The 24,450-nt window shown below is 44.8% G+C and overlaps 1 protein-coding gene across 1 annotated transcript in view; it reads left to right on the plus strand.

The window, feature by feature from the left end:
* LCT (lactase) overlaps positions 1-24,450 on the plus strand; it is a 100,143-nt gene that overhangs the window by 23,774 nt on the left and 51,919 nt on the right. The window contains exons 4-8 of the mRNA XM_088472243.1: positions 5,224-5,329; positions 7,514-7,592; positions 10,171-10,846; positions 13,773-14,418; positions 14,733-16,289. Of these exons, the coding sequence (XP_088328369.1) occupies positions 5,224-5,329; positions 7,514-7,592; positions 10,171-10,846; positions 13,773-14,418; positions 14,733-16,289 (3,064 nt within the window). The remainder of the gene's footprint in view (positions 1-5,223; positions 5,330-7,513; positions 7,593-10,170; positions 10,847-13,772; positions 14,419-14,732; positions 16,290-24,450) is intronic.

Raw genomic sequence — 24,450 nt, forward strand, 5'->3', positions numbered from 1 at the left:
CAGCAATTGATAAGAAAATATATATATAGAAAAAATAAATTAAAAATAATAATAAAAACAAGTCCATATATGAATATGTGAGTCTCTGGTTCAGAAAAATTGGCCTGACCTGCAGGTCTAGGTGTATGATTACCGTATCCAAATGTAAAGGTCCATACCATCCAAAAGAAGGTAATCCTGAAGATGAAGTTAATCCCTGCAGCTCTGTGCAGTCCCGCTGGTGGGCTGAAGATATCACAAGATGATAGATTTCCAGCAGCCTCGTGCCGTCCCGCTTGGGGTAAAAGTGTGCCCCTTTGATGGAATATGAATCAGGACACCAGGTAGGGATGGTTGGCAAATATTCAATGAACCAGTATGTAAGTCCGGGACAATCGGGGTCTGCCTAATGCGTTTCTCTGTCTGTTACAGCTTCGTCAGAGGCTCAAAATGTTTCAAATAAATATTCATTTTTGATCTACCACGTGCAGTGGTCTATATACTTACAATATTTTTGCGCTGTTCCTATATGTACATAGATATTTTCCTTTTTATCAGATAACCACTGATTTTTGGACAGCTGCAGTGATATTATTTGTAGATATATTTAATCATTATATTCGATTGTGACTAAATAGCTGGCTGGACTGGCTAGCGCAATCTCTAGTTTGTGCACTATAAGCGACAGCAGCCTGTGTCTCCCCAGCCCAGCACACACTGCTGTCTGCTGGGCTGCAGTGGGTCGAGGGATCAGCAGCTCTGGCTTTGCAGGGAGTGGAGGAGACCACACTGATCGCTCCCCTGGATTAGCCCCTGGCTGAAGGGCACACAGAACCCCCCCCCCCCCCCCCCCCCCCTGTGGAGCGCGCTCCACCACAAATATTTTTTTTTTTCTTATTAATCATTGTAAGGTGCCATGGCCCCGCCTCCTTACATTAGGCCACATCCCCAACATACCTGGGATCAGCACAGCTCTCTACAGTCCTGCCAATAACATATATACTTCTATACAATAAAGTTTTACATACAACTAAGCCAGGCCAGGAATGGCAATTTGGCAACTCTGTCATATGCCAAAAGTTCTTTTGTGTTTCAGTTTATTAGTGGAGTGGTCTGGGTGCCCAATCTCTTGTTAAAATAGACTTAAAAGCCTCAATCAGATAAGGCTTTGCTTTTTACTAAGATAATGTAATGGAACAAATGAAAGTGTGGTTTATATACCAGGGTTACTTTTTAGTTTATGTATGCCTTGAACTAAACTATAATGGTTAAATATTCATATATGAAGCATGAAGGTGCCTTGTTCAGTTTTCCACTGAATTCCCCTTGCAACCTTTTATAAAAGGTAGATATTAGTGATCCGGCTCAGTTCTTCCCGTCAAGTTAATATTTTAAAAAGAAGCTACTGTAAAATTAATTTTTCCACAAATCTCACATCCCGCATGCTTTGGAATGAAAGCCAGATTAGGACTTTATAGTTGCCCTGGAAAAAAGGACACAGTGTCCTCATGTAGCAAGGATCAAATCAACTGTAGATGTGGTCAACACATAAGTAGGTGAAGTTAATTACATTTACCCTATCAGTGTAAAAGTAAAAATTAAATCATATTGTTTCTGTCTGCATGTATCCAAAACTTAGAGCATCATAGTGAAAAATACAGACTGCATCCCAGTGACTGTCATAAAATACAAAGAGCATCTCAGTGACCGTCATACAATACAGAAAGCATACTTGTGACCGCCATACTATACAGAGATCATCGTTGTATTAAAATAACAAATCTGTATTGATATTCAATATTAAAAATATACATATATACACAACAACAAAAAACAGTTAACACAATAGGCTATTCACTATAGCAGAATACAGTATGGAAATAAATTAGCTCAATTAATCATAAACATCTCTGACTGTGGCCACAAGATGATAGAGCACATAGCACGTTTGTAATATCTCCACTGTATGGATATTATTGAGGTGGAGTTATGATCCAATTATATTTCCTCACTTGGTAATTGATTCATGCAGCACTTATTAAGAGATTACCAGTAACATTTTGTTAATGATTTCTTGTAAGTGCAAGTAATAATTAGAGATGTGCAGGCTCGGTTTGGTTTGGATTTTACCGCCAAGTTCTGATTTTTCCAGCCAAAAATCGGGTCTCAGAAAGGCAAAATGTCATCTTTCATGGACAAACATCATCTTTCATGGACTTTTGCTCTTGTCGCCAGTGGTGCTGGGAAGGATTCTATTGGAACCCTCTCAGAGCACTTTGCAGAAAAAAGACCATAGGTTTCTACTGGGTAACGCCATGTAAAGCTTTGCTTTCCGAAGCTTGGTGAATATCAGAAATGCAGTCAAACCCTGGAAAATAGCAATTAAGGGTGTTTGACCGCATTATTGCATCCTGCCACCGGTGTCTCTCAGATATTAAATTGCGGTACACCCACTAACTTTAATCATGTAGTGTACAGTAGTGCTGGCAAACACAGCAATATAACACATTTGCTAGAACAGGTTCTAATTGCGGGTTATCCCAAACAAACTCCAACTCGATGATCACTTAATTTCGTCCAGCATGTGTTCCAGGCTGCATTACATAAGTGTGTCAGATGTATTTCTGGTCAGCTGACACATTTCTTTGCCCTGTGATGTGGTGCGTTCCTCAGAAGTTAAGAAATAAAGAGAAATACTTGCGATGGCTATACAAAGAAAGCATCTGCTATTGTGACCACCTTGCAATACAGAGGGCATCCTAGTAACTGCCTTAAAATACAGAGAATATTCTTGTGACCACCATACAATTCTGAGAACCTATCCCGTGATTTGACATTGTGACCCACCAGCCTTCATTTTTTGACACGTGCCATATCATGAACCCCCACATAGAATCTCTTTGGCCCTTGAATGCATTCTCCTGATATCATAGCTCTCCCATATTGATTCAACCAAAAGCATGCCTCCTCTTGTATTGGTCTACCATAAATGACACCCTGTATTGATGTTCTACCATATTGATTAACGCCATTTTATTATACTTACTTCCTTGCTCAGCTGTTGTTTAACTAAAATGATAACTTTCAAGACTCTTCTAAAGCTAGTTCCATTAATCATCTCACAGTGTTCAAAACAATGAATACTTCCTGGTATCTGTAGTCGCAGTGTCTTTGGCTGTTACAGTGCCTCCTGCAGAGTGAACGCAGCAGAGCTCTCATCTGGCAAGACTGGGTGCTCCATGGCCACTGTTGGCACCTACAACCTTTAATTGCCTCTTCAGTGTTGGGAACATCGCTTATGGTCCAGAAGCAGTTGAGATGACGCCAAGCAGCCCAAATGTCTCAAATGAACCTATAATGTCATGAGGGAACCATCGTTCTAATGAGCTCTAGAACCAATCTGCCACTTTTTGAATCACATATGTGATATAGAATGAAGAGATATTTCCAGAAAAATTTAATTTTACCTCATTTTTAGGATCAAACGGATGAACCGAGTCAAATCCAAAGTTCTCATCTCTAGTAAAAAGTAAACTGTTATGAAGTCATTCCATCTCCCTACTTTATAAACGACACATCCCACAGCTCCGAGGCAATGGCTATATTGCTGCTGATATGTTACAGAAATGTTTTGATCAACACCACTAGAGTAATTACTACAAGGCACATAGGGGTATCATAAACCTGCCATCTGGAAGAAATGGAACTTCCCAATGAGTTCCTGTGGGTAGTGCAAAGGCAGAAGTTTATCTCTAGTGTTGGAATATAGGAGCTGATTCAGACCCGGACACTAAGAAGCGTTCGCTCGTATCTGCCGATGGTTTGCATAGTGCTCATGCGTATGCATCACAGTGCATGTGCGCGAACCACCGCGAAAGATCAGGAAGCGTTCACTCGCCGAGCATAGACAGCCCAGCAGAGTGAGTGACAGGAGAAGCCGTTTGTGGGTGGTAACAGGGGCAGTCCACTAGAAACGGGGGAGTGGAGGTGCGAACGCAGGCGTGCCTGAGCGTCTCAACGCAGTTTCAGAGGCGTGCATAATTAACAGGCAGCGTCATAGTACACGCCACCTGGCTGCCTTTTACAATGAAGTAATCACAGTGCTTGCGGTAGGGTATAGTCAACCTCAAGCGCTGCAAATGATCTTGATGGTACCCGATGTACCGATGGTTGCAAACACTTCCTGGAGATGACGTGCGCAAGTGGGCATCTTAAGGCAGGCTGGTGGGCGTCTGCATACACAAAGCAATCGCACGCCAAGACATAGTGGGCGTGCTTATGCCTTGCCATGCTTTCCCCTGCCTTGCCATAACTTAGCCGAATTTCCATACTCTGAGAACGAGCGTACGCATCTAGCGAGCGGGTCTGGATCGAGCCCATAAAAAGGTGAAGCAAATACAGATGACAAAAGTAATGGCGTCAATCTGGCCTTGAATTTGCGGACCCTAGTATGAGCTGTACTTGCAGCTTATAACTAGTGAGAAAGAATCTCCTTCCCCTATTAGACATTCACGTACCCTGAATTATAGCTCACAATCTTACTAGGGTTCGTAAGGTCAGATTAATGCCATTACATCTGGTTGTCATCTCTATTTACTTCACCTTTGTTTGGGTCTATATCACAGGCTCTCAGACTAGATCCTCAGGACCCCAAACAGTGCATGTTTTCCAGGTCTCCTCACAGAATCACAAGTGAAATAATAGGCTTGACCTGTGGATCTTTTAACATGTGTCAATGAGTAATGAATACACCCGTGCATCTGCTAGGTTTCCTGGAAAACATGAACTGTTTGGGGTTCTAAGGACCGAGTTTGAGAACCACTGGTCTGTAGTATAGTGTCGGAGGCAAACCTAACTACATGCTGCTAACATATGTAATTTGGAATAAATAACAACATATACTTATTCCTCATTATACTTGTATTAAACTACTTTCACTTCCCTACGTCATTTCACACACAAGTCATTTATTTCCATACTTTTCCCAAGATTGCACAATCCTTTTTCCATAGAAATCTACAGGGAAAATGTAGCTAGATACAGTATAATACAAGTCATTTTAGGAAGTTCTTTATTATACTATATTTGTTACATATCACTATTTATATTTTACTGTTACTGTGTAATTGTCAGTTTAATCACAGTTTCTAAATAGGAATCTTTCATTTATTTCCCCAAGTAGCAGATGCAGTGACGATGTTTCATAAACAGTGATATCTGATAATAATCTATGTCATTTCACAGAACATCAGGGAGGGGATGGAGATTTTGATTTTCAGCTTTACACTGAATGATTGCAACTTCCTGGCAGAGGACAGCAGATTTGTCCCAATCTTCAAAGTAAATGAAGGTAAGCAGTCTTCTATATTGTCTTTTATCTACTGTATCTACTGTATATCAATAGTAACCTATGGCACTCCAGCTGTTGTAAAACAACATATCCAAGCATGCACTGCCACAATTATGCTGATAGGGCATTCTAAAACATCGTGAGTGCATGCCAGGATGTATAGTTTCACAGCAGCAGCAGGAGTTCCACAGGTTGCCTACCCCTGATTTATATTAGTTTCAGGGAGTGAATGTACAATCTCTTAATAAAGTACTGTAGGACATATTTCTATTAGGAGTCTAAAAATTGTTTATTTAGCTATCTCGCGTACACAAGTGATATACAGAACATAATAGATCTGGTAAACGGAACAGAACAGCAAATATGATGTACTGTAAACTGCTGTTTAATTGAGCTGGTGGAAGACAGGTATTAATCATCTCAGAGTACTCATACTATACATCTAGGAGTATATTTACTAAAGTGCGGGTTTTTATAAGAGATGCTGCCCATAGCAACCAATCAGATTCTAGCTATTATCTTATAGAAGGTGCAAGATAAATGATAGGTAGAAACTGATTGGTTGTTATGAGCAACAACTCCACTTCTAAAAACTCGCACTCTAGTAAATATACCCCCTAGTGTCTTTGTGCCATATGGCGCAAGGGTCTAGCGTGACAGAGACGTTCCAAGATTAGTAGCGTTATGTACCAACTATTATCACAAACGTGGTGAGAAATTGCTCACAGTGTACTACAGGGCCCCACCTAGGGATGGGGGCTATGGGGCAGATGTCCCAAGCACTGGATTTGATGGACCGCCGTCCCAGTCACCCCACTGGTGCAGCCTAATCTGATGCATACTTGCCAACCGTCCAAAATCACGCAGGAGGCTCCCGTTTTATTGACCAGTCTCCCACTGCCCCTCAAAGTTTATTACATCCCCCGGATTCCCACTGCCGTCTTAAATCCGGAATGTGCATGTGACAGGGGAGGGGCCTGATGTCAGTATGCTAAATAGGCCAGCCATGTACCGCAGGGTTGTGGGTAGCATCAACTGCCTCTCCCAGCAGAACCTGCAAATCAGCAGTGCAGGCAGAGCCGACAATGCTTATTCTCTACTGCAGCAGCCTAGGCTTGTTCTTCTCCCCCCCGTAGGGATTGCAGAGAAAAGGGGACCATGGGAAAGACTGTCGGGGTGAAGGAGACAGTGGGAGAGACTGTAGGAACTAAAGGGACAATGGGAGAGACTGCAGGGGATAAGGGGACAGTGGGGCAGACTGCAGGGGAGAAGGGAACAGGGGGGAGAAACTGCAGGGGAGATGGGAACAGTGGGAGAGACTGCATGGGTTTAAGGAGCCAGTGGGATAGACTGCAGGGTATAAGGGGACTGTGGGAGAGACTGTAGGCGATAAGGGGCCAGTGGGAGAGATTGCAGAGGTTAAGGGGCCAGTGGGAGACACTGCTGGGAAAAAGGGGAGAATGGGAGAGACTGCAGTAGATAAGGGAACAGTGGGAGAGACTGCAGGGGTTAAGGGGCCAGTGGGAGAGACTGCAGGGGATAAGGGGATAGTGGGAGAGAGTGCAGGGGACAAAGGGCCAGTGGGAGAGACTTCAGGGGAAAAGGGGACAGTGAGAGAGACTGCAGGGGAAAGGGAGCTCCTCTGTAGTGTGCACTGCAGCTACAGTAGGGTCAGCCTTCTTCTGTGTGGTGCCAATAGAAGTAGGGAGTAAGGAGGAGAATAGAGATAGAGAACTGGGGGCGGGGCTAGTACACAGCCGAGGAAGGGAAGCTGTTCTGGTGGGGGGGGCCTGAGTGTGGAAACTGTGTGTGCCCCTTGTAGACAACAAGCCACTGAATCTGTGTATTTCTTATGTGTTCATGATTAAATGGATAGTATAACAGCCCTACCTGGGCTTCCCTTGAATACCTAGTGTTACACTGGTCTCTGTTGGCTTTGGAACATGCAGCCCACCATCTTGGATGACGCTCCTTGCAGCCTGTACTGGTTTGCCCTATTGTGTGCTCCAATCATGCATTCGGGCTTGACCAATTACTTCATTTATTTTTTTCTACTTAAAAGGAATAGATTTATACATGAATAAGTTCCAAGAAGTATCCAACAATATTTCAAAAATAACAACTGAATATTTAAGTTGTAGATGTACTGTGTGCCTTATTCAAATATTATATGTGTTTTTGCAGCACTGGTCAACTCTGGTGGAGTACTCACAGGCTATGACATAAGTGAATTTATATACCAACCTTTTTACTATAAGGAAAGGTGAGCACAGAACTTATATATTAAATTCACCAGGAAATAATGCAAAACCTTTTTATTATCATTATTTGAAGACTATAATAAACAAATTGATCTGTATCACATATGCATGTTGTTTTTATTGTTTTAACTTCTGTGCTTTTCTTTTAAATTGTTTATGTTTTTTCTGATAAAAAATTATATATATAGTCTGGTTTTTTTTCCATCTCTACAGTAAAGTTTCCATTGTATATCTTCTCTTCCCAGTAATTGTTGTATGACCTCTTCAGTAAACTGGTGTGATTCTTATGCTGGGTACACACTGGTCGATATATTGGCATTTCAATTTGTGTATGTTTAATATATCATGTGTGCGTCGCCCAGTGTGTACAGAAGATATGTCTATGAACGACGTCGTTCACAGATATATCACGTCGGCTGTGCAGCAGATATATCGGCACATAGTGGTGTATGTAGGGGCAGTCCGTACACTTGCTGCAGAGGCCACTTTGACTGACAGCTCAACTGGGCGGTTACATGTACTGTAAAACCCTGCCCAGTTATGACATCAGGCACGACACATCAGGCCGATGATTGGTAAGTGTGTATGCACTTACCAATCGTCAGATAGGACGACAGATCGTCTAGTGTGTACCCAGCTTTAGAGTGTATTAGTCAGGTGCATAGCCTGATTGAGAATCGGTATGTAACGCCGGCAGCTGATTAGCCGCCAGATGAAATACCGACGCCAAAAGACCGAAGGTTCTACATCCTGACTAGGGCTGGTAAGTACCCTAACCCTCCCCTGCCCCCCCCCAACCCTCTCTTAGTGGTGCCTAACTCTAACCCCCCCTTTCCGCACCCTAAACCTTACCCTCCCGAGGGGTGCTTAACCCTAATCTCCCCCAGGGGTCCCTAAACCTAACTCTCCCCCCTCCGTGGCTAACGCTAACCTGTCCCCGCTTACCTTAGTTTGGGATGCCAGGATCTTGGCATCAGAATAAAGATAGGCATCAGTATTTCGACGCCTATCATTAAACCCAAATTGGGCTTGCCACGTCGGGATTCTGGCAGATGGCATTCCGGACGGCGGTAACTTAACTACATCCCCCTGATTGCAATGTATGATTGGGTGGGGTGTGACAACCATTGTTTCCACTTTCAAACTGTGAGATTTCATTTTCTCTACCTGATTTTTTTTTCTGGTTTTTCTAGACAAATTCTCTGTAAAATGTTGTACTTAAAATGTTGTGGTAATTACATCACAGGATTTAACAAAACTAACCACAGACAACAGATATTCAAACCTGAAAAGGAAATTCTATCCTGACCAGGAGAAAAAATCCAAAAGTAGAAAGACTGGACCTGATTCAGATCCGTACACAAATGCCATTGCAGTTGCGACTTCTCACGGATCACATTTTTGCGCAAACCAGTCATTGCAGTCGGGAATTGTGCGCTCGCAAAACAGCGAGGGACTGCTAATTCGATTGACAGAATGTACCGTTTGTGGGTGGTAACAGGGGAAGGTGCTTGAAAACTGGGGAGTGGAGATCCGAACGCAGGCATGCCAAACGGTCAAAAGGGCGTTTAATGGGAGTGCATAATTAGTAAAGGAGCGTCATCGACCACGTCACTTGGTTGTCTTTTAGCCTGAAAAGCTTGCAGTGATAGCGGTAGGAAAACCCTACCACAAGCACTGCGAGCAGTTCAGATGCCTTTCGATGTACCCGATTAATCAAATAAATACCGGAGATGACGTGTGATGCAAATGGCAAAGGGGCGTATTTACAAAATAGCGAGCGCATTTTTCGTTCGCTCGCTCAGACATAGAGGCGTCAACAAACCGCAATGAGCGAGCGCTCAATTTAAATAGCCGGCCCCTTTTTAAGTATGAGCGTCCGCAAATAGCGTCCGGGTCTGAATCAGGCCCACAGTTTGAAACGCTAGCGACATGCCTAAGTTTCTCTAAAATGCTGACTATCTGTCACTCACTTTAATCGCAAGTTAATCGCTGTGCGTGCACAGTGCGGCTACACGCATGCGCAATGGCTAACATTCGCTCAATCTGCTTAAACGTCAGCATTTGCATGCGGATCTGAATCAGGACCACTATGCCTTAACATTGCAGAGTTCCCTGTGCTGCAAACCAAAAAAAACCAGGGGAAAAACCCCAACAGTGGGAACACAGAATATTTTTTTTTATTTTATATGGTATCCAAGAGTGTTTTATATTATTATGTAAACCTTGTATTAGTAAACAATTAAAATTGTAAAAATTAACAAACTTTAGAGAATGTTATATGAAAGATATGTATTAGAACTATGAGTACCGTTTGTTACATTTTTAAGGTGCTGACACATTTTTATTATTATCATTGTTTATCTCCTGCATGTCCATGTGTCCCCAATTTTGCACTGAATGGGGCTAGAATGTCTTGTAGCCAATCAGAATATTGGTATATATTTCAACAGTACAGAGTATTTCAGTAGATGTGTGTGGTGATGATATTGAAATGCCTACTTGTGTGATGTCTACTGATGTTCTAGTATGTAAAAGTTATTTTCATTGAAACACACTTTCTTGTCTCTTATATTATAGACTTGAGGACCCATCAGGTACATCAGGTTCATCACGCACAGCGTACACCACAGTTTGGGAGAGATTTGCCAATCAAGCACCAGCAGAGAGAGATTCCTTCTTACATGACACATTCCCTAATGGTTTCCTGTGGGGCGCATCATCTGCGTCTTTCAAAGTAGAAGGAGGCTGGGCTGAGGGAGATAAAGGAGAATCTATATGGGACGTGTTCGGACAGCATGGTCACACTGATAACAATGTCACTGCAAACGTGGCCTGTGACAGCTACCACAAGATTGACTATGACGTGTATCTTCTGAAAGCTCTGCAGTCTAATATCTACCACTTCTCCATCTCCTGGTCTAGGATATTCCCAACAGGGTTCAAATCCAAAATCAACTCAGCCGGTGTGAAATATTACAATACATTAATTGACAGATTAATAGAAGAAAATATTAAACCGATGGTGACTTTGTATCACTGGGATTTACCTCAAGCTTTGCAGGAGATCGGAGGTTGGCAGAATGAGAGCATCACTAACGCATTTGCGGAATATGCAGATTTCTGCTTTAGCTGCTTTGGTGATCGAGTGAAACATTGGATAACCTTCCATGAGCCTTGGGTGGTTAGTTACGCTGGTTATGGCACCGGTCAGCATGCGCCTGGGATTAAGGATCCAGGGAGTGCGTCATTCACGGTACATCAAAAGTAGATTTATTTGTCAATTTTTATTCAATGATTTTGGGATATATATATTAGACTTGTGGGGATTGTATCACTGTACTGTATATAGAAAATAATACAATTCCATATTTAGTCAAACAACTCCTTTAATGCAGGTATATCTGATAAAGCATTGTCCAATCCAACACAACGATTCTCACACTCTCAGGGCGGGATGTACCAGTGGCGTCACAAGGTGCAGACTCCTCCTCAGTGACAGGAGCTAGTGCTGCACTGTATAATAAGTTCTGCACTCTGCTCCTGACAACTGTGAGGGAGCCAGCATTGCACACAGGGCAGTCCGCACCTCCGGCACCCCCCTGACCCCAGTAATAACAGGACCACGGGGGTTCGGATGTGGGCCACACCCCCTTCCCACGTGGCCATGCCACAATATGCAAGGTCGCACCCCCTTTTTTTCTTCTTTTCAAGACACTCCTGCTGAGAGGGACCCAAGCATATCCTACCTATCACCCCCCACGGCCCACTGCCTTCTGCGCATGCGTAGAAGGACACCAAAGGGTGGGTGTTAAACCCGGAGGTCCCTCTCTCCAGGGGCATCGCAAAGGACAGCTCTTATCAAGAGAGCTGTCATTTGTAATATTCTAGGTATGTACCGCGGTACTCAACCACAATATGTACCCGAAGAGAGGCGGGATGTAATACATCACTGATGCGAGGCTTTCTACATCCTGGCCTTAAGGAGAGTCACATTAGCTGGTTTCATTCATCAGGAAAATAGGGATCTATTTAATACAGTACCCCCACATAGTCCCCAAAGCTAATGTTATAGGGCCTGAGTCAGAGATGGACACACTGCTGATATTTTTGTAGATTGAGCAATTGTTAGCATTGCGCATGCCTTGAAGCCACACTGCACACGTGCAGCGATTAAATTGTGATTACGCTCACACAGAACATTCACTCGCAAAGTGAGAGACAGGTTGTCAGTTTTTGGGGGAGGTAATGGGGGGGGATTAGAGAAATGAAGATGTGTTGCATCATTTAATCTCTGTTTTCTGAGAGTCCGTAAATCAGCCACTGCGTTCTTGCTGGCTGCAGGAGAGCCGTCTGCGTGTCTGTGACAGCTTAGACTTACTCAGAAGGCTGATGGTCGCCTGATCTGCATGCAATGTTTCCGCATTTGTGCGTGAGTGGCGGATGTGATGTTACTGGGCGTCTCTAAGCACTGGGCAGCGAGTGGGTCATTAGCATGTTTTAGCAATTGCGATGCGTGAGAGATTGCAGCTGCGATGGCATTTGCGTCCACATCTGAATCAGGTCCATAGTGCTGAAGACAAGTTATTTGAACTAATATGTTTTATTGCACTTTTATGCAGATGGATGGTTTTAAAAATAGTGCACTGTATTTCAGGAATACACAAATAGGATTGCTGTATACAGATGTATTGCCATCTCCCCAGCAGAAGGCAAAATGAAAAGGCTGTGGCGTAGCCCAATACTACATTTAGAATTGGGTAGCACTGCAGCCTCTTCTTGTCTTTGCACTGTATTTCAGGGTTCATTTTTTTGTCCACTAGAAGGGAAAAATGTAAACTGAAAAACTCTTCATAATACCGAAATATATAGAATTAACAAAGGGCCTGATTCAGCAGAGGACGGAAACGCACAGCCGCGCACAAGTGGCTTTGCAATTCCGTCCTGCTAAAATGCAAATGCAGAAGGAGGTGTCTGACAGCTCCTTGCTGCATCTGCGATCCCAGCGCTGCGACTGAGGTCGCAGTCTGGGATCACCATTGCAACTGTCTCAATTGATGGGCGCCATGGTTGCTCCTTTGAGCAGGCTGCGGAAGCTGAAGCCTATTGCAGCCTGCCCATGTCCTGGCAACCTGTGAGGCCAGGAAGTCTGTCCATGGATGCAGACCCTGGCCTTGCCACTCACCCAGCAAACACCTCTACCTGTCAATCAGGCAGAGACACGGCGGTCCTGCACATGCGCAGATTCCCAATAATCAGGGATCTGCGTTAGTTTGTGTAACTGCATGACCTCTGTGAAGCATCTGTTTGCTTCAGTTGACCCTAATAGCTCCATCATGTAGTTTGAGAGCTTTCAAAGCAGAAAATCTTTTTTTTTTCTTTTTAAAAAATGCTACTTTTTCTGGAGGAAAAAAAAAATCTGAAAATCCTGAGTCAGGATGCAAACCATGGATTGCTGGGTCATTTATGCTTGTCCATGTTGTCCACTGTTAGCCAACCTGTTGTGCTAACAACTAATAAACAAGTTATTATTCTTGTTTTAATTTTATACTTTTGGACAAATTCCCAATTTTCTATTTGTCATATGTACCAATAAGTCTAGGATAACACATTCATGACAGCTAAGCAATACATGATGGATAGAAGCAGGTACAGTATTTGCACAGGAAATATATTAATATACAGGAACTGGCAAGCAAAATGGCACTTCTATGACCTTATCCAGCCTGTAACCTGTCTTCTCACTTCCTTTGCCACCTTCTCTCATTGCTCCTGTTAATAGAAGTAGTTGGCAATTCAGTTGATGATCTCTCATGGGACTAAGGAGGTCTAAGATTTAGGGATTGAAGTGGAGGATTTTAATGGTCTGATGTTATATGAAAGGAGAAAACCCTACATAGTGTATGCAACTGGGCACGGATACATTGGTCACCTATGAAAATATTTATTGGTTGATACAGAATGTCACCCTAGCAATATTGATGAGTTTCTGTGATAGTGCTGAACACATCTGACATCAGATTGTCAGCAAGTGATTATATTACCATAAATGTTTATCAGAATTATGTAGTAACCTGATATAATTGATGACTGCAGATATAAACTTCCAAAGGTGAGCAAACAATTTCATAATGGAACACTGCAAAGAGAACTTCTGCTGTAAGCATGTTTTTTTTTTATAGGTGTCTCACAACATAGTGAAAGCGCACGCTAAGGCCTGGCATGTGTACAATGACAAGTATCGTGCACTGCAGCAAGGTCAGGTGGGGATCTCTTTGAATTCGGACTGGGCTGAGCCATATACTCCTACTGATCCAGATGATATAAGTGCAGCAGAGCGTTATCTCCACTTCATGCTGGGCTGGTTTGCCCATCCTATTCTGGTCAATGGGGACTACCCAGAGGTTCTTAAGGCACAAGTGCAACAGAAACATGACCAGTGCCCCAGTACAGTGGCTCAGCTGCCAACATTCACTGTGGCAGAGAAGGCATATATCAATGGCACAGCGGACTTCCTGGGCATCTCCCACTATACATCCCGGCTGGTCAATGCCTCTCTCAACAATAACTGTGTAGCTGAATATGATAATATTGGAGGATTTTCACCACATGTGGATCCATCATGGCCAGTCACCTCCTCTCCATGGATCTCTGTGGTCCCATGGGGCCTCAGGAGACTTCTAAACTTTATACAGGAGGAGTATATGAAAGGGAATGTGGCAATATACATTACAGGAAATGGGATGCCAACATCATATACTGGAGAGGTATTCAATGACACAGCTCGCATGGAGTACTTGTCTGCCTACATCAATGAGGCTTTGAAAGGTAATGTACTCAGGACATCTTTAAGTCTAGCGTGAGCTAAGGAATAATCTTTCATGAACTGGTTCTGTTTTTCTATTTTAAGTAAGTTTTTTTTTTTGTATAAATGGAAACACCTTAAGCAGGAGTAGCTATGGGTTATGTATAAGAGGTGTCTTATATAAAAAAATATACAGTTGTTATATTGTTGTCACCTCTGGATCAAAGATATTTTATAATGCCTTATCACCTAGCTGAATATATTCCAGTAAACCTAATATTTAGAGTGGTAATACAGTGGCAGGTCAAGACTTTAATGTCTCTTTATCTCTTTGCAGCTATCAAGACGGATAATGTGTCTGCACGTTCATATGTAGTCCGGTCACTACTGGATGGCTTTGAGGGCCCCCAAGGATACACCCAAAGGTTTGGTTTGCACTATGTGGATTTTGAAAATGCAAACAGACAAAGGACAGCTAAAAATTCAGCCTATTTGTTGTCCACAATTGTTGAAAATAATGGTTTCCCGGGTACAAAGACAGTTAAGTCTGTTGTTTCAAGTCCAAAATGGTCATATACGAAAACATTAGCACCTCTATTAGCATCGGATGTTCCCTCAAAAGCAAAGGTTGTGTGGGAAACATTTTCAGGGCAAACTGCCTTTGAAAGAGACATGTACCATTATTCAACATTTCCAGATGATTTCAAATGGGGGGTCTCAACCTCTGCTTATCAGATTGAAGGTGGATGGAACACAGATGGAAAAGGACCAAGTACCTGGGATACGTTCACACATGTTCCTGGAAATATTGCTGGCGATGCTAATGGGGACATAGCATGTGACAGTTATCACCAGCTGGATGCTGACCTGTACATGCTGAGGGGCCTAGGAGTGAACAGTTACCGTTTCTCCATCTCATGGTCCCGAATCTTCCCAACTGGACAAGGCACAGTCAATGACAAGGGTGTTGAGTATTATAATAAACTTATTGATGGCCTACTGGCAAATAACATCTCTCCAATGGTGACTCTTTACCACTTTGATCTTCCCCAAGCTCTACAAGATTTGGGTGGTTGGAAGAATGAATCTGTACTTGATGCATTTCATAACTATACAGACTTTTGTTTTAAAACATTTGGAGATAGGGTGAAGTTTTGGATGACATTTAACCAGCCTCATAGTATTGTAACAGCTGGCTATGGAAATGGTCTGTTTCCACCTGCAGAGAAGGATGACCCCGGTGAAGCACCATACAGAGTTGCTCACAATCTGTTGAAAGTCCATGCCAGGGTCTATCACACCTATCATGACAAGTATCAAATCAGTCAAGGAGGTGTAATATCACTCAGCCTCAACACAGAATGGGTGGAGCCCAAAGACCACAAGGAACCAAGAGATATTGAAGCTGCTGACCGTTACTTGCAGTTTACTTTGGGATGGTTTGCACACCCTATTTTCAAAAATGGTGACTACCCAGAAGCCATGAAATGGCAGGTGGGAAACAAAAGTGAGCTACAGGGTTTCAAGACTTCCAGACTTCCAGTTTTCACAGATGAAGAGAAGGCCTACATCCAGGGAACAGCCGATGTTTTCTCCATTAACATCTACACCACAAAAATAGTTCAACATAAAACTATAAGTCTACTTAACCCATCTTTCGATCGTGATACCGATATTACCGAAGAAATTAATACAAACTGGCCATCTACAGCCGTTGCCGCGCACAGAGCGGTAGCCTGGGGATTGAGGAGGCTGCTTAACTGGGTTAAAGCAGAGTATGGAGATGTTCCTATATACATCACTGAAAATGGAGTTGCTACAAATAGTGACAATGATTTTGATGATACTGGCCGAATATTCTATTATAAGACATATATTGATGAAGCTTTGAAAGGTTAGTAGCAGCATATATGTAGTTGTAAAGTAATTGTACAGTTTCTAAACCCAGTTTCTAAAACTGACATAATTTGCGCTGTTCTCTTTGTGAACCATTTATAATCCAACTTCTTTTTATCTGAATGTTCTGATTAGGAATATGCTTATTTATTGCTGAACTGAAACAAAGGAGTAATGCAGATAATCAGGAATCAGATTAGGTTTAAACATGACCACCGGCATCCTGGATGCCGACTACATCCCGTCTTAAACTGGTTTACAAACTATCCATACCCAATGATGGGTGCAGAGAAAAGGGGAAGTGGGTACTAATTACCCGGGCTTGTTGCAGGGAACCGGCGGGGGCCTGGGACTGATGACGCCCCCCTCCATCTTACCTGTCAGCAGCCCAGCACATGCTGCTGTGTACTGGGCTGCAGTGGGAGACAAGGCAGCAGTCTCCTCTTCTATGCCTGTCGGGGAGAGTGATCTCACACTGATCACCCCCCCACCCCGATTTGCACCTGGCTGAGGAGCTCACAGCGCTCCCCTCCCCAATGTGCAGAGGCTCTAAGGGGGCATGGCCACGACACCCGTGATTAGGCCATACCCCCTCGATAAGAACAGATACGCCTCTCTCAGTCAATGAACGCTCAGGTACTGCATTTATATAGGAAATGCAACGGCTGAGCCCCTCATTCGCAAGGTACCATCCTTAGAGGACGGTACCTGTCCGTGGTGTCGGTTAAATTGACTTTCTTATTTTAAAAAAAGTTGCTGGATGCCCGCAAAGACAACAGAGGACTGGAATAAGGTGTTGGTGAGTTGTTTTTTTTCTTTACAGGTGTCGTGCATTCTACTGGACAAGTGGACGTGAAGGGCTACAGGCATTCTAGATGAGTGTGCGTGTGAATGTATGCTTTAATAAAATTTTGACTGTCATGGTGTGTGTGTGTTGTGGTTATTTTAATATTTATCTTGCAAGTGAACTACAGATACCAGCAGGCCCTTAATGCCCCACATGCTGGTACTTGTGGTTCTCCAAGTACCAGCATGCGGGGGAGGTTTGCTGGGACCTCTAATTCTTCTGCAAAAGACAATATTAATTATTCTATTTTTTACACATACATTTACACACTCAACCCAACACACACTAACCAGTGGTGCTGGGGATAGCCTCCTCAGGGATCCCCGGCAGGGCCGGATTAAGGGAGGGGCGACAGGGGAGGTCGTCCCGGGGCCCCCACACAAAGAGGGGCCCCCACACAGGGTTGATGTGACCCTGCCGAGAACAGGTGTCCAGCGACACCTGTTGCCGGGTTGATTCGCAGCAGCGGCTGTTCTACTGAATGCAGCTGCACAGTTAGTGCTGCTGCCTCAGCTTTCTTCTAGGGAGGAGAGGGGCCGGCTCCACAGAGTCCACACCACACTAGCGGATGCAGGGGGTTTCTGTGTACTTAGAAACCCTCCCTGACACACAACATCGGGAGGCAGAGCCAATACGGCAAGCCACGCCCAGATATACCTGCAAATCACTGCATTACATCGAGGGGGCGGGGCCAATGGATCGAGGTGCCCGGCCCCTGTTGCAACCAGGACTGCTCCTGCAGCAACTGCTGCTTCAAGTGAAGGTATGTTTGTGTACTGTTTCAGTGTGTGTGTGTATGTATATGTATGTATGGATGTAATTCTGTGTGTATATGTGTCATGGTGTGTACAGTATGTGTTATCTGTATACTGTGTATGTGTTAGTACACAGGTTCTCAAACTCGGTCCTCAGGACCCCAAACTGTGCATGTTTTCCATGTCTCCACACTGAATCAAGTGAAATAATTAACTCCACTCTGGACCTTTTAAAATGTGTAATTGAATAATGAATACACCTGTGCACCTGCTGGGTGATCTGCAAAACGTGAACTGTGTGGGGTCATGAGGACCGAGTTTGAGAACCACTGTGCTAGTGTGTATGTATGTGTATATATGTTTTAGTGTGCATGTGGTAATGTGTATATTAGGGGTGTGCACCGGCCACTTTTCGTGTTTTGTGTTTTGGTTTTGGATCTGGATCTTTCTTCGTGTTTTGGATCTGGATTGGTTTTGCCAAAACCACCCTTCCGTGTTTTGGGTTCTGGGTTTTGTGTTTTGGATCTGTATTTTTTTTTTAAAAAGCATAAAAACAGCTAAAATCACAGAATTTGTAGGTTTTTCTGCTCCTATGCTATTATTAACCTCAATAACCTTAATTTCCACTCATTTCCAGTCTATTCTGAACACCTCACACCTCACAATAGTGTTTTTATGTCCAAAACGTTGCACCGAGGTAGCTGGATGACTATGCTAAGCGACACGAGTGGGCGGCACAAACACGTGACCCATCTAGGCGTGAAACTGCAGTGGCAGACAGGATGGCAGTTTGAAAAACTAGGCCCCAAACTGTACATAATGCAAAGAAAAAAAAGAGGTGCAAGATGGAATTGTCCTTGGGCCCTCCCACCCACCCTTATGTTGTATAAACAGGACATGCACACTTTAACAAACCAATCATTTCAGCGCCAGGGTCTGCCACACAACTGTGGCTGAAATGATTGGTTCGTTTGGGCCCCCACAAAACAAGCTGGCAATTAATGTGTCCCTGCACAAACTGGCTCTATGGAGGCAAGATGTCATCCTCATCCTCCTCATCCACCGATTCCTCACCCTCTTCAGTGTGTACATCCTCATCCTCACAAAGTATTAACTCGTCCCCACTTGAATCCACCACCACAGGTCCCTCTGTACCTTCTGGAGGCTGGTCTCCCTGGAAGAGCTGATAATTCATTTTGATGAACATCATCTTCTCCACATTCTGTGGAAGCAACCTCCTACGCCTTTCGCTGACAAGGTTCCCGGCTGCACTAAACACTCTTTCGGAGTACACACTGGAGGGGGGGCAACTCAGGTAAAATAGAGCCAGTTTGTACAGGGGCCTCCAAATTGCCTCTTTTTCCTGCCAGTACAGGTATGGACTGTCTGCCATGCCTACTTGGATGCTGTCACCGATGTAATCCTCCACCATTCTGTCAATGGTGACAGTATCATATGCAGTGACAGTAGACATGTCAGAAATTGTTGCCAGGTCCTTCAGTCCGGACCAGATGTCCAAACTTGGTCCTGCCTGCCCTGCATCACCGCCAGCGGGTTGCTTAGGATACCTAAGTTTTTTCCTGGCAGCCCCAGTTGCAGGAGAAAATGAAGAAGGAGCCGTTGACGTGTCACGTTCCGCTTCAGCTGACAGTGTGTTCACCAGCAGGTCTTTGCACCTCTGCAGGCTTGTGTCGGCCGGAAAGAGAGACACCACATAGGCTTTAAACCTAGGATCGAGCACGGTGGCCAAAACGTAGTGGTCTGATTTCAACAGATTGACCACCCTGGAATCCTGGCAAAGCGAATGAAGGGCTTCATCCACAAGTCCCACATGCCGAGCGGAATCGCTCCGTCTTAGCTCCTCCTTCACTTTCTCCAGCTGCTTCTGCAAAAGCCTGATGAGGGGAATGACCTGACTCAAGCTGGCAGTGTCTGAACTGACTTCACGTGTGGCAAGTTCGAAGGGCTGGAGAACCTTGCACAACACGGAAATCATTCTCCACTGCGCTTGAGTCAGGTGCATACCCCCTCCTTTGCCTATGTCATAGGTGGATGTATAGGCTTGTATGGCCTTTTGCTGCTCCTCCATCCTCTGAAGCATATAGAGGGTTGAGTTCCACCGCGTCACAACCTCTTGCTTCAGGTGATGGCGGGGCAGGTTCAAGAGTGTTTGCTGGCGCTCCAGTCTTCGGCACGCAGTCGCTGAATGGCGAAAGTGGCCAGAAATTTTTCGGGCCACCCAAAGCGTCTCCTGCACGCCCCTGTCGCTTTTCAGAAAATTCTGCACCACCAAGTTTATTGTGTGAGCAAAACATGGGACGTGCTGGAATTTGCCCAGATGTAATGCCCGCACAATATTGGTGGCGTTGTCAGATATCACAAATCCCCAGGAGAGTCTAAGTGGGGTAAGCCACTGGGCGATGATTTCCCTCAGTTTCTCTAAGAGGTTGTCGGCGGTGTGCCTCTTACTGAAATCGGTGATACACAGCGTAGCCTGCCTTGTAACGAGCTGGCATTTCTGAGATGCTGCTACTGGTGACGCTGCTGCTGTTGCTGCGTAAGGTGATACATCTACCCAGTGGGCTGTCACAGTCATATAGTCCTTAGTCTGCCCTGTTCCACTTGTCCACATGTCCGTGGTTAAGTGGACATTGTGTACAACGGCATTTTTCAGGACACTGAGGACACTTTTTCTGACGTTTCTGTACAGTCTCGGTATCGCCTGCCTAGTGAAGTGGAATCTAGACGGGATTTGGAACCGGGGACACACTACCTCCATCAATTGTCTAAATCCCACTGCACTAATGGCGGATACCGGACGCACGTCTAACACCAACATAGCAGTCAAGGCCTCAGTTATACGTTTTGCTTCAGGATGACTGCTGTCGTACTTCATCCTCCTCGCTAAGGACTGTTGGAGGGTCAATTGTTTAGTAAAAGTAGTGGTGTTCCTACTTCCTCTCTGGGATGATGAACGACTCCCAGCAGCAGCAACAGCAGCAGCGGCAGCAGTAGGCGTAGCAATGCAGGATCCTCCGGAAGGAATCCCGGATAGGAGAGTCAGTCATGCCAGTGACATGGCCTGCAGGACTACTTCCGATCCTAACTAAGGAGGAAATTGACGAGGAGGGAGTTGACGGTGTGGTTTGCAGGCGCTTGGATACAACAGGACAACGGGATTTAGGTGTCCCTGGACTGCTTACGGTCTTAGCCAAAGTTTCTGAACTTGACAGTAACTTTTTATGAACGCGCTGCAGGTGCCGTATAAGGGAGGATGTTCCTAGGTGGTTGACGTCCCTACCCCTACTTATTTCACCTTTACATATGGTACATATGGCAAGACAGTTGTTGTCCGGATTTGGATAGAAATATTGCCAGACCAAAGAGGTGGAATGTTTGGTCTTCTGCCCAGGCATGACCGTGATGGGCTTTTTCATCCCACGGACAACAACTGTCTCCCCCGGAGCCTGATTTAAACAAACCACATCACCATCAGAATCCTCCTCGCCAACTTCCTCCTCAGCGCCAGCTACACCAGTATCCTCATCCTGTTGTACTTCAACAGTGACATCTTCAATTTGCATATCAGCAAGTGGACTGTGGGTGCTCCTTTCAGCACTTGCAGGGGGCGTGCAAATGGTGGAAAGAGCCACCTCTTCCCGTCCAGTGCTGGGAAGGTCAGGCATCGCAACCACCACCACACTTGGACTCTCCTTGGGGATTTGTGATATCTTCTTAGAAAGCACAGTTCTTCGCTGTGCTTTTGCCAGCTTAACTCTTTTGATTTTTTTAGTGGGAGGAGGGCTTCCATCGTCATGTGAAGCTGAACCACTAGTCATGAACATACTAGGGATCGACCTTAGCCGTTCCTTGCCACTCCGTGTCGTAAATGGCATATTGGCAAGTTTACGTTTCTCTTCAGCTGATTTAAATGTATTTTTCAAGGTCATTTTCCTGAACTCTGCCATTTGGGATTGTATGTGCCCTCTACTATGACATTGGGCATCGGCCTTGGCAGACGACGTTGATGGCATGTTATCGTCTATGTCATGACTAGTGGCAGCAGCTTCAGCACTAGGAGGAAGTGGTTCTTGATCTTTCTCTATTTTATTTTTATCGGAGAAAGTTTGGTCCTCCATTTATGTTATATCGATTTGATATATACGTGCGGCTAAACACAGAAAATAATTTTTTTTGGGGTTTGGACTGGAGTGTACTTTCGGGGGTTACAGCACCCTTAACGGTCAAGCCAGCCGGCCCTTTACTTATGACACAGGCGCACGCTTGGCACTACTTTGTTGATGCACGTGCGGCTACTGCGCACACAATTCACAAACACAGAAAATAATTTTTTTTTGGTTTGGACTGGAGTGTACTTTCGGGGGTTACAGCACCCTTAACGGTCAAGCCAGCCGGCCCTTTACTTATGACACAGGCGCACGCTTGGCACTACTTTGTTGATGCACGTGCGGCTACTGCGCACACAATTCACAAACACAGAAAATAATTTTTTTTTTGGTTTGGACTGGAGTGTACTTTGGGGGTTACAGCACCCTTTAACGGTCAAGCCAGCCGGCCCTTTACTTATGACACAGGCGCACGCTTGGCACTACTTTGTTGATGCACGTGCGGCTACTGCGCACACAATTCACAAACACAGAAAATAAATTTTTTTTTGGTTTGGACTGGAGTGTACTTTCGGGGGTTACAGCACCCTTAACGGTCAAGCCAGCCGGCCCTTTACTTATGACACAGGTGCACGCTTGGCACTACTTTGTTGATGCACGTGCGGCTACTGCGCACACAATTCACAAACACAGAAAATAATTTTTTTTTTGGTTTGTACTGGAGTGTACTTTCGGGGGTTACAGCACCCTTAACGGTCAAGCCAGCCGGCCCTTTACTTATGACACAGGCGCACGCTTGGCACTACTTTGTTGATGCACGTGCGGCTACTGCGCACACAATTCACAAACACAGAAAATAATTTTTTTTTGGTTTGGACTGGAGTGTACTTTCGGGGGTTACAGCACCCTTAACGGTCAAGCCAGCCGGCCCTTTACTTATGACACAGGCGCACGCTTGGCACTACTTTGTTGATGCACGTGCGGCTACTGCGCACACAATTCACAAACACAGAAAATAATTTTTTTTTTGGTTTGGACTGGAGTGTACTTTCGGGGGTTACAGCACCCTTAACGGTCAAGCCAGCCGGCCCTTTACTTATGACACAGGTGCACGCTTGGCACTACTTTGTTGATGCACGTGCGGCTACTGCGCACACAATTCACAAACACAGAAAATAATTTTTTTTTTGGTTTGGACTGGAGTGTACTTTCGGGGGTTACAGCACCCTTAACGGTCAAGCCAGTCGGCCCTTTACTTATGACACAGGCGCACGCTTGGCACTACTTTGTTGATGCACGTGCGGCTACTGCGCACACAATTCACAAACACAGAAAATAATTTTTTTTTTGGTTTGGACTGGAGTGTACTTTCGGGGGTTACAGCACCCTTAACGGTCAAGCCAGCCGGCCCTTTACTTATGACACAGGCGCACGCTTGGCACTACTTTGTTGATGCACGTGCGGCTACTGCGCACACAATTCACAAACACAGAAAATAATTTTTTTTTGGTTTGGACTGGAGTGTACTTTCGGGGGTTACAGCACCCTTTAACGGTCAAGCCAGCCGGCCCTTTACTTATGACACAGGCGCACGCTTGGCACTACTTTGTTGATGCACGTGCGGCTACTGCGCACACAATTCACAAACACAGAAAATATATTATTTTTTTAGCACTTGGGGGGAGCACCCCTGATGGACAGAGCACCCCCTGGACAACACTACAGCACTCCTTTAGGACTGGGACACTGCACAGGACTTTGGAGTGGACACAGCCCCTATGGAGAACTGACTGCACAACACAGTCCAGCCAGCCCCTATGGACTTTGAAGTAGTGGACACAGCCCCTATTAACAACAGCAGCACAGCACAACACAGCCAGCCCCTATGGACTTTGAAGTAGTGGACAACAGCAGCACTACACTACACTACACTACACTACACTACACAGCCCTAACTCCCACCCTCCCTCTTCACTGTCCACAGCCGAGTGAGAAAATGGCGCCGACGCGGGTACCTTATATAGGATCCAAAACCCGCGAGACTCGGAAGGCGGGATGATGACGTTTTGCCTCGATTTCAGATCCGAGTCAGGCGGGAAAAGTCGAGCCTGACTCGGATCGGACTCGGATCGGGGGGGCTCGGGGGGGTTCGGATTTCAGAAATCCGAACCCGCTCACCCCTAGTGTATATATGTATTAGTATGTGTATACTGTTTATGTGTGAGTGTATGATACACACACATATATATATATATATATATAGATATGTATATATATATATATATATATATCTATAAATATAAGTAAATTTATATTCAGGCCCCCCCCCCCCTCCAAAAAAAATCCTACTTCTGCCCCGTCTTCTTGTGGCCGGGGGTAGGCTCTGTGTGGGGCTTTCGGGGAGGGGGGGTAGGTTCTGTGTGGCTTGGA

The sequence above is a fragment of the Taudactylus pleione genome, unplaced genomic scaffold (assembly GCF_031769625.1).
Source record: "Taudactylus pleione unplaced genomic scaffold, aTauple2 ptg000122l, whole genome shotgun sequence".
Taxonomy (NCBI): domain Eukaryota; kingdom Metazoa; phylum Chordata; class Amphibia; order Anura; family Myobatrachidae; genus Taudactylus; species Taudactylus pleione.